Source organism: Dipodomys ordii, unplaced genomic scaffold (genome assembly GCF_000151885.1).
Source record: "Dipodomys ordii isolate 6190 unplaced genomic scaffold, Dord_2.0 Scaffold115, whole genome shotgun sequence".
Taxonomy (NCBI): Eukaryota; Metazoa; Chordata; class Mammalia; order Rodentia; family Heteromyidae; genus Dipodomys; species Dipodomys ordii.
Window position 1 is genome coordinate 1,989,029 of NW_012267331.1, and position 9,749 is coordinate 1,998,777.

Genomic DNA, 9,749 nt, shown 5'->3' on the forward strand with positions numbered 1-9,749 from the left:
TGGGCGCTGTCCCTCAGCTCTTCAGCTCAAGGCAAGTGCTCTACTGCTTGAGCTACAGCGCCACTTCCGGTTTTCTGATGGTTTATTGGAGATAGGAGTCTCACGGTCTTTCCTGCCCGGGATGGCTTTGAACCGTGATCCTCAGATCTCAGCCTCCTGAGTAGCTAGGATGACAAGCATGAGCCACCAGTGCCCAGCTCCCTTGTTTTTGATAAGATTTGGATGGAATGAGGGTTAGACTCTGCCAGTATGCAGTTATTCAAGGATGGTCTCTTTCCCTGGGGCAGGAACATGGGGGAGGTGGGGCTATCACAGCATTCCAGGGGTGGGTAGGTCCTGGAGGGTGGTGCCTGTGTGAGTGGGCGGGGCCTATGTGGGTGGGTGTGGCCTGGTAGGTAGACCCACGCCTGAGGATGGCTGCACCCACACTCAGACTTCATGTTTGCATGCTAGGCAGGCTCTGGGTGCCAAGCAATGCTACTGGCTTCCATGTGGAAGGAAGGGAGATGCTTTAGTCCAGGTCCTGGGGCCTAGCCAGTCCACTGAGGAAGGTGGTTTGGTTCTGGTATTGTACTGCTTGATTATGCTGTGGCCTTTTTTTTCTTTTTGGTTGGCTATAGAGACACTTCCAGTTTTCTGGTGGCTAATTGGACATAAAGTTCAAAGTTGGGGCTGGCTTTGAACCTCGATCCTCAGATCTCAGCCTCCTGAGTAGTTAGGATGACAGGCGTGAGCCACTGGCGCCCAGCTTCATAGTGATCTAGAATATTTCTCTCCTGTTTTAGGACAGTGGATGTGAACTCCGTGGGTCACCCTGAGCCTCTCCCTGTGTTGTTTCTTACTATGTTCTGTCCTATCAGCCTTTCTAGCATGTGATGATAGAATGTTGGCAAATGTAACGTCCTATCCATGCGAATAAAGGAGTGAGTTTGGGGTTGTCTTCCAGATTGAAGAAGGGAAGCCCATGAGTTAGGGACCCCTCACTTGCCTGGCTGATGATGCCTATTAGAAAGAGGACTGGAACAGTTGCATCTCCCGTGGTGATGTAATTGTTAGGGCTTGGTGAGTACGGGGTGCGGGTGTGCCCTGTGTGCGTCCCTGCTACGAAATGCCACGCCCTGTCTGCCTTTTATGGTAATGACGAATACTTTGACCCTTGTCCCCTTAACTGTTGCCTGTCCAAGTATCTAGAACCTTCTCTCAGTACCCATAGGTCAGTCCAGAGTCTCCCGTAAATGTTTAGAGGACAGGAAGGAGGGAGACAGTTACGCTGGCTGTGGACAGGGAGAGGAGCCATGACAGTGCTCATCAGTCTTCCTGACAGTTCACATTCTTATTCTTAAAATGTTCCTGTTGCTCTTGACCCCAAGTCCCATTGTTTCCCTTTTAGTTTATTTGTGGAACCACACAGGCCTTTGGCGATGCAGATCACGTTTCCCGTCCCCCAGCGGTGCCGTGGGTTGGGACGCCCACCCGTGCAGTTGCCTCTGTGCGCTCTCACTTCCTCTGCTTAGACGGAGGCTGGTGGGTCTGGGCCCCGGCCCTCTGATGAGTTCACTGCTCTGTGGAGAGGTTTGCCTTCAGGCAGATCAAGTCGAGGTGCTTGTTGGAGGAGCTGGGCCTTAATGACGGAGCGACCTCGGAGTGGCGAGGCCCTGCAGGTCCTGGACGTCCTGCTCTGAACCAACGCTGTGCACGGGAGGCGGAGGCGCTGGGGTGTGGTGGCAGGGCAGGAACAGCCCTCAGGGACAGCAGCAGCTCCTGGCTGGGCCGTGGCTGTCGGAGGACACCTGTCTGGTGGTCTCTTCCCCCTGGCCTGTTGCTCACCTCTGATGTTCCTTTCTCCCTTCTCTGCCGGGATGCTTTTATTTGAACATATGTTAACTTGTTTTCAGATTCATTGTCCTTGGAGTGAGTGTCAGGGACGTCCCGTTGCCTGCTCTCTGCATCGCGGCTATCTGCAGCGCTCACCCGCGGGCCGGGGCAGGCTACACGGACAATCACACCGGGGCCCGGCTTTGCATGTTTAATTCTCAGACACTCTGAACTTTGACACTAGCATTTATTTTAGAAGCCTGTTTTTATATCCAGTCCTGGAACACATGTTCCCAGAATCTGTACAAGACTTGACAACTAGATGATTGATATTGAAATTTTGTGATTTAAGGACTGTCTTAAAAAATTAGGTTTTTCCAACGCATTGTCTTGTACCAGGGATAAGATTGCTGTTATTTCCATAAGTACTTAAAAAAAGGCAGATGGGTGCCTACAACTGCAGGCCCCGTTTAGACCCAGTGGTCCCCTCTGACTGCTCTTTGGGGTGATTGGCTTAGCACCCACTCTTCACCTACCCAGTGTGGCCAGGGTGGTATGCATGGCCTCACCAAATCCACCAACGGTTGTCTTGGTCTGTTTTGTGTGCTGTAACAGCATTCCGGAGATGGGGTTGCTTATGAGAACAGGAAATACCAGCTCCCCGTTCTGGAGACTGGGAAGGTGCTGGCTTCGATGTCCCCGTGCGGCAGGGTGAGCGGTGGGGGAGCAGCATGGGGCCAGCACACCGCTGCCAGTGGAGCTGCAGGCCCCATGGCCTCCGGATGTGGAATGGCAGCTTCATTTCAGCTGACTGCTGGGGGCTGGGACCGGAGCCCGGGCTGCATGGAGTCCTAAAGAGCCGAGGCAAAAGAAGAGAGTTTATTTCGGCCCCCATGCAGCCTGAACAAGCGGAGTTGTGTGCCCAGAACCTCCCCAGGGCTCCTCTTTTCTCTCCAGAGAAAGGACCAAGAATGAATTGCTAGCTCAGGTAAAACCAAAATAATTTGGACTAATTAGGAGCAGGTCCGTCTAGGCTTGTGTAACCTGTGAATTGCTTAATTAGAAAGAGCGTAATGGAGCTTTAAGACTTCTGTACTCCCAGCTCACACGAAGTTAACAGAGGTCCTGGGGGTTTTTGTTTCCATGAATAAATTAAAAAGTATAATTAGCTTCTGTATCTGTGAGGATGTGTTAACCATCAGGACAGAAAACTCGAGTGGCTGCAATAACAAGGGGCACTTATTGTGCGTGCACTGGAGCATGTATCACGCATGTGGTGGAGTCGAGTGTGGGAAGTTCTGCAGGAAGCTGTCCCAGTGTCTGCCGGTGTATGGAACGCCCTCTCCAATGGCCACCTGTCCGGTCCCAGGGCCCACCTGCCTCCAGCACACTGACCTTCAGCCTCGCGCTTTGCCTCCCGCGTCTAAAGATGGTTGTTTGAGTTCTGCACGGCACCAGAACAGAAGGTCATGCTGAGGGTGGAGATGGTACTTGTGTTGCTTGCTTTCAGCAGTGAGCAGTGTCTCTGAGGGATCTCGGGAAATCCACCACCCATCTGAATCCAGTCCTTGTCTCCATCCGGGGGAGGCAGCTGAGTGTTGGGACCGGAATGGCTGTGGCACAGGCAGCTGGCCGGCCAGTGTCTCTTGCAGCCTTACACCCTTCTCTAGGAGGAAGACGATGCCTGTCCCCCAGATCAGATCCTCTTCTCAAGAACCACAAGACACAATCAATCATCCCCCTTTCCCCTTCTCTTCCTCTTTCTCCCCCTCCCCGCACACTGGTATCATCCAACCTCAACCTACCCTGTGACCTGTGACAAAGGAATGAACGCAGACCCTTCCCTCAATCTCGCTCGCCTGCTCGTCAAAGCATTTTCTTCCTCTGTGAAGTTCTCCTGACTCCACCTCTAGACCTTCACCTGTCTCTCTCCTTCCCCTTCTTTCTAGGCTTCTGGTCTTCTGTCTGGGTGTTGACTGTTGGGGTCCAGTGAGGACCCCAGGGGCTGTACATCCCTGCATCCATCTAAATGGAGCCTGTGTGTGGTGGCTGTGGCTGCGGCTGCCGTGGTGCAGGGCTGCGCTCAGCCTGCTGTTGGTCTGTGTTGCCGCTTGGGTGTTCTAGGCCTCTACGGAAGCTCAGCCTCACAGTGTTCCCAGACCCTGCTCCTTGCCCGTCTCCAGGCATGCACAGCTCCTCTGTCCACCAAGAGACAAAGGAGACATGAAAAGCTTCACGAGGCCACCAGCATAGGGCTGCCCGTTTACCTTCCTGTAGGGCCTCGCGCCTCTCCCCTCACTCCTGTCCTGCCAGGTGCCATCTTGTGCCCAGGCGCTGCTGTCTTTCTTGCTCTCTACACTCTGACCGTTGCAACCACTCCAAGTACCCGGCATTACACGTGCTGCTCCCTTGCCAGCCCGGCTTTCCCATGATTCCACAGGGCGGCACCTTCCTTCCTTGAGATTTTCAATGAAGGGTCACTGACGAGAGGAAGGCTCTGCTGCTCTCCCGTGTGCATTAAGCACGGTGTGGTTTTATGATTAGTGGTGTGGCTGTTTGCTCAACTTCCCCGTGAGACTCGGAGCCTCTCAGGGCCACGCGTGTGTGCACTCGCACTCACGACTCAGTTGCAGCTGGTCTCCACCGATTTGTTAGTGAATCAGTGGTTTGCGGTCTCATCAACTGTTTTGAAATCGTGTGTTTTTATAAAGTGTGTTTCTCTGTAGTGTGAAAGGAGCCACACAGGCATTCACACAGGCATTTCTGTAGAAATGATAGGAAGAAGACAGTTCTGCGTCCTGCAGGACAGTGGGACTGTCTGGACTGGGCACATACCTACACATCTGCAAAGCCACAGGGCCTGTTCTAGCACATTCCAGGTCAGGGGCCGCAGCGGTGGGTCTGTGGGACTCTGCTCTGGCCAGCCAGCTTGGTGGCCTGCCTGCCCTGGGTTAGGTGAGTGGTTCCAGGCAGATGCCTTACAGCCAGTGTGTGTCTCCACCAGGGCCTCCGCCCTGCTGATGGGGCACAGGGGATTCGGGCCTCCGCATGGGTATCCTAAGTGGTGATGCTGTTAGAAAGCCCTGCCAGGGCCTGGCCGTGTGTACACGCTGCTGCTGTCCTGTCAGCCCGGGCCAGTGGACACGGGGATATAATGAAAGTGCCCCGGTGCCCATCTTGGTCCAGAGAACCACACGGTTCTCCCGGGGAGTGGAGAGAGGTTTCAGGACACTAATTTAGATGGCTCATTGCCTTCCGCCCACAGGTGAGCCGTGAGCCCCCGGAGGTATTAGCCATGGTGAGCAAGAGTTTCTCTGCCAGGGGCTGGCCAAGGGCGGGGGGCTGCTTTTGGGGTCCCTAAAGGTGCACCAGGAATTAGGGAGGAACCAACTGCCAGAGGTGTCTGGAGCAACACAGAAAGGGCGAATAGTGTCTCTTTCTGAAGATCTCTCCAGCAGAGCTGCCCAGTGGGCAGTGCCTTGCCAGCTCTGGGTTGCCAGCTGAGAGGCTGGAGCGGCCCAGTAAGTCCTGCGGCTCTCTGGGCCCCAGGTTCGGGGTGTATACCAGCTGGCACCAGCAGATCTGGAAGCGCGATGTGTTTCCTCCCCAGGTGCCAGCTGAAATAGTTAAAGAGGAGGACGAGGTGTACAGCGACACCGTGGATGCCGAGGCCATCAAGGTAAGCACACCCTGTTCTGATTTTCATGGCTCATGTCTCAGGCACCTCCTGGGTCTAGAACCTGCCCCCCCGCACAGCTTCTGGGTCTAGAACCTGTTCACCTTGCACAGCTCCTGGGTCTAGAACCTGCCCACCCCACAGAGCTCCTGGGTCTAGAACCTGCCTACCTTGTACAGCTCCTGGGTCTAGAACCTGTCTACCTTGTACAGCTCCTGGGTCTAGAACCTGCCTACCTCGCACACTCCTGGGTCTAGAAACTGCCCCCTTCTGCAAAGCTCCAGGGTCTAGAACCTGCCCCCCCCACAGCTTCTGGGCCTAGAACCTGTTCACCTTACACAGCTCCTGGGTCTAGAACCTGTCCACCCCACAGAGCTCCTGGGTCTAGAACCTGCCTACCTTGTACAGCTCCTGGGTCTAGAACCTGCCCACCTGGCACAGCTCCTGGGTCTAGAACCTGCCTACCTCGCACAGCTCCTGGGTCTAGAACCTGCCTACCTCGCACAGCTCATGTTCAATGGCGAAGGATTCAGGAACAAGCTCAGGTCCAGAACACAAAGGAGTATGAGCCTTGGTTGCACAGGACAGGGTCTGGAAGAGGGCTGTGCCTGGGATCATTTCTTGCTCGGCCAGAAGTCATGTGGGTGGTTCTGGTGGCTTCTGTGTGTGTCCTAATTCTCTGACACTGAGTTTCTGGTCATCCATGTGAAAGCCCTTCCTCAGCAAGTGTCAGGGCATGTTTGTAGCAGGCAGGCTGGGCAGGGGAAGGGGGATCCCAGACGCCATAGTTGCTCACAGACAGGCCGGTGTTAGCAGCCAGGTGCTCTGGGCTGGTTCCAGTGTGCGGATGTTGAGGGCTTTCAGCCCCCCCCCCCCAGCCTTTGCTCCTTGTGTGACACAAGCCAAATGTGGGCATGTATTTCCCTGCCTGCTGTATTCCCTTATTCAGCCCTAAGATCTAGCCTGTGGTTTTGACAGCTCCGAATGAGCAAGTGCATTAAACACATTGGAACAGCTGGTGACGGGCCAGAGGCCGAAGTAACACCAACCCCCCCCCCCCCCCCCCGCCCCTCCTGCCAGCAGTCCTTGGGATCCGTGTTGGTCCTCTGTGAACTGTAGTTGCTCACGGCGTTTGCTCCATAAGACTATGTGCAGTTTCCTTAGGTATGTCCCTGCTGGCCCGACCGCCCCTCAGGGGTCCCTGTGGAGTCCCCAAGGGCTGTGACAGAGTGTTCAGTCACGTGTTCCTCGTGCAGCCTGAGACTGAGCTTAAAAACATCCATGAAGTTACCCATGACCAAGTCCTTGGAACTTAAACATATAACAAGTGTAAAGCGCTCACCACCTTGTAAGAGAACATATCGCAAGTGTTAGTTTGAAAATACATATGTCTGGTAGTTGGTCACAGAATTCCTTGCCAGTTTTTGGGAAGATTTTGTTTAGAGACCCATGACATAAAATGTGCCATTTCAGCCGTTTTTAAGAATGTAGCTTGGCAGCACTAACTGCCTCTCATGTTGCACAGTCATCATCACTATTTTTAAGGACCTTTGATCCCACTACATGGAATGGGTACCTGTGAAGCCTGGATTCCCCAAGCTCTTCCCCTCCAGCCCTGAGGGTGAATCTCCTCTCTAACGCTAAGCATGTCCAGGCGGAGGGGGCCGGTCACTCTGCCTAGCCCCCACCCCGGCAGTGGCGGCCCAGGGCATTTATTTTGTCATTATGTATCTAAAATCAACATTAAAAATAGAGCCATGCTTTTTTGTATGCCTCCTCTTCATCTTTAGAACACTTAGTTGTTAATTATATGGTCATGACAGCCCTGACAGTATTCAATGCTTTAGTGACAGTTTGCGTCATTGTTAGTTAACTAATTTAGAAGGCTCGCCTGAGAAACCATAAGATGGAAAGTATACCTTTGCCTATCTCAAATTATGTTCATTGAGTTCAATCTACATCGTCCTGGGTGCTGTCTGAATCAGAGTAGACTAGAACGTTCTCCAGTGTTTACTGTTTGATTTGTTCAGATGCATTGTTTGTTAATGTCTGACCTGAAAACTGAACCTATCTACTAAGTTTGGAAACTCGTATGAAGGTATTGAAAAGAATTCAGTTCTTCAGCTAAAGGAGTATGCGAGACACCCCGGCGATGATAGTGTTCAGGGCTCTGAGGTGTGTGGATTTCTTGCTCCTGGAAACACGCCAGTGTGGTCTGTGGCCCAGCCCTGCAGTGTGGTCTGTGGCCCAGCCCTGCAGGGAATCTGCAAGAAATGCACGCACTGACTGTGAGGCCCAGCACAATTGCCACTCCAGGGTCGCCTGAAGGAGCTCTGGTTTGGCCACCTTGGAGGAGTCTAGACGGAAGTATCATATGTTCAGTAAGGAAAGGGGGAGAGAGAGGGAGGGAGGGGAGAGGGAGCAGAGAGAGAGGACTGGATGGTGAAGTTGGGTGGCTGTTTTCTCCAGTCACTCTCCTGCCTCAGTTGGCACTGTACCTGCTGTGACATGTCCTCTAGAGAAGAAGGCCTCCATCCTCCCCAAGCAATCTGAGTGCTCTCTGGGGATGGGTGATCTGCAGTGGCGTTCTGTGACGTCTCCTTCACCCTGGAGCCATGCTGGCACTTACCAGAGCAGCCGGAGCCCTGGAGCCAAGGCCTCTGTAGACGCGGGCTTCTGATGGAGGAGTGCTGCTGCTGCCCTTCCAGGCCAGCCCTGCGCCTTCATGTTCCCTGGCATGTGGCAGCGCTGACCTTGCGTGGCTGGGGGAGCCTGGCGCTGCTCTGGTCCACACGGCTGGGCGTGGCAGAGCCGGACCTGGAGTGTGCACGCCGACAGAAGGGAGTAGTCCTGAAAGGGGGTTCAGTGAACCTCAGAGGACCACTGAACACTCAGGAACAATCACTCCAAAGCTAAAGCAGGTCTCTAGATGAAAATGAAGACTTTCTCCTTGGAAAAGTGTAATAAAAACCAGAGATAACCAAAACAAAGAAGAAAATATTTGGGACACAAATCAAAATGTACAAAGACCTCATAAATCAAGACTACGACAGCTCAATACAAACAAGACCAAGGAGAAGTCGTTGAGAAGAATACAGATGTCTGAAATCAAACCCATTCACATCAGTTCTAATGAAAGACACAAATGACACGAGAAGAGCCTCTCCCTTTTAAATGAGATGGACAGTGTCTGGCGTCTCGTACGTCTAGATCAAGGATTTAGCCTTGCACAGAGTGTGGACCCGTCTGTTTGCATGTAGACATGGATGCACGGTTGGCATATGAGTTAGAGAATTTCCGGCTGTTTATTCGTCCTAAAAGTGTGAACACCTTTCTTCCGTCATCCTCTGGAGCTTTGGGAATAGCCCAGGAACACAGAAATCTCAAGGACAGAGTGGAGCTCGGCGCCCCGTGCCCCGCGCGGGGGTGTGGCTAGCCTGTGCTTCTCCCAGCCACGGAGGAGGCGGCGAGGTGGGCCGGCACACCGGACGCCCGCTTCCAGTGCAGTGGAGAGCGTCCCGTGCCGTCTCACGTGTACAGATATTCAGCAAGCTGCATGATGAATGGCAAGTGTGGTTCCGGTGCCAGAGCCGCAAGGCAGGGCACAGGGCTTTAGCTCTGGCGTTTATGATGAAAAAAAAAAGTCGGCCTGACCACGGAGGCGTGAGGAAACGAGGTTAAGGCTTTCCTCGCCGCAGTCGTGTAGGGAGTTGGTGATGGAACGCTTTGGGAAGACGCCGGGAGGAAGGTTGGTATCGGCCAGCTGTGGGCGTGCTGCTCATCCTGGAGACAGGATGGGCCGGACCCACGGTTCTGTCTTTTATCGTCGCCTGGTCCTTGGAGTTAGAGAGGGAACTTGGAGGGAAACGCCAGCATGGCTGAACCTCACAGACCCCCCACTCCCCCTGCCCCCAGGTTTCCCAAGGTCAGGAGTGTGCCTGCCCAGGCTGGGGCCGGGACTCCCCTCCCCCCCCCCCCCCCCGGGCCCGGGGCCGGGCCGCGTCCTCAGCAGGGCTGTTCCGAGCCGAGTCAGCCTCATCCTATGTAAAATAAGTGCTGGCAGAAAGTGTGATTCTTGAGGCCCCTGGTGCCTCTGGACACCTCACCACGTCACAGCCCCTGGCATACACAGAAAGCACCCGGGAAGCCTGCCTAATCAAACCAGCTCAACCTGGAGCTGGACGTACCATCCACCAGCGGCCAGCTGGGGGCGGCCTCTGCCGGGCTGGTTCCGTTATTTGTTCATGTCAGCGTTGAC

At 54.1% G+C, this 9,749-nt stretch overlaps 1 protein-coding gene across 1 annotated transcript in view; it reads left to right on the plus strand.

Moving 5' to 3' along the window:
• Positions 1-9,749, plus strand: part of Dcdc2c (doublecortin domain containing 2C) — a 68,675-nt gene that overhangs the window by 56,899 nt on the left and 2,027 nt on the right. The window contains exons 9-10 of the mRNA XM_013028876.1: positions 5,426-5,494; positions 6,470-6,529. Coding sequence (XP_012884330.1) covers positions 5,426-5,494; positions 6,470-6,529 — 129 coding nt within the window. The remainder of the gene's footprint in view (positions 1-5,425; positions 5,495-6,469; positions 6,530-9,749) is intronic.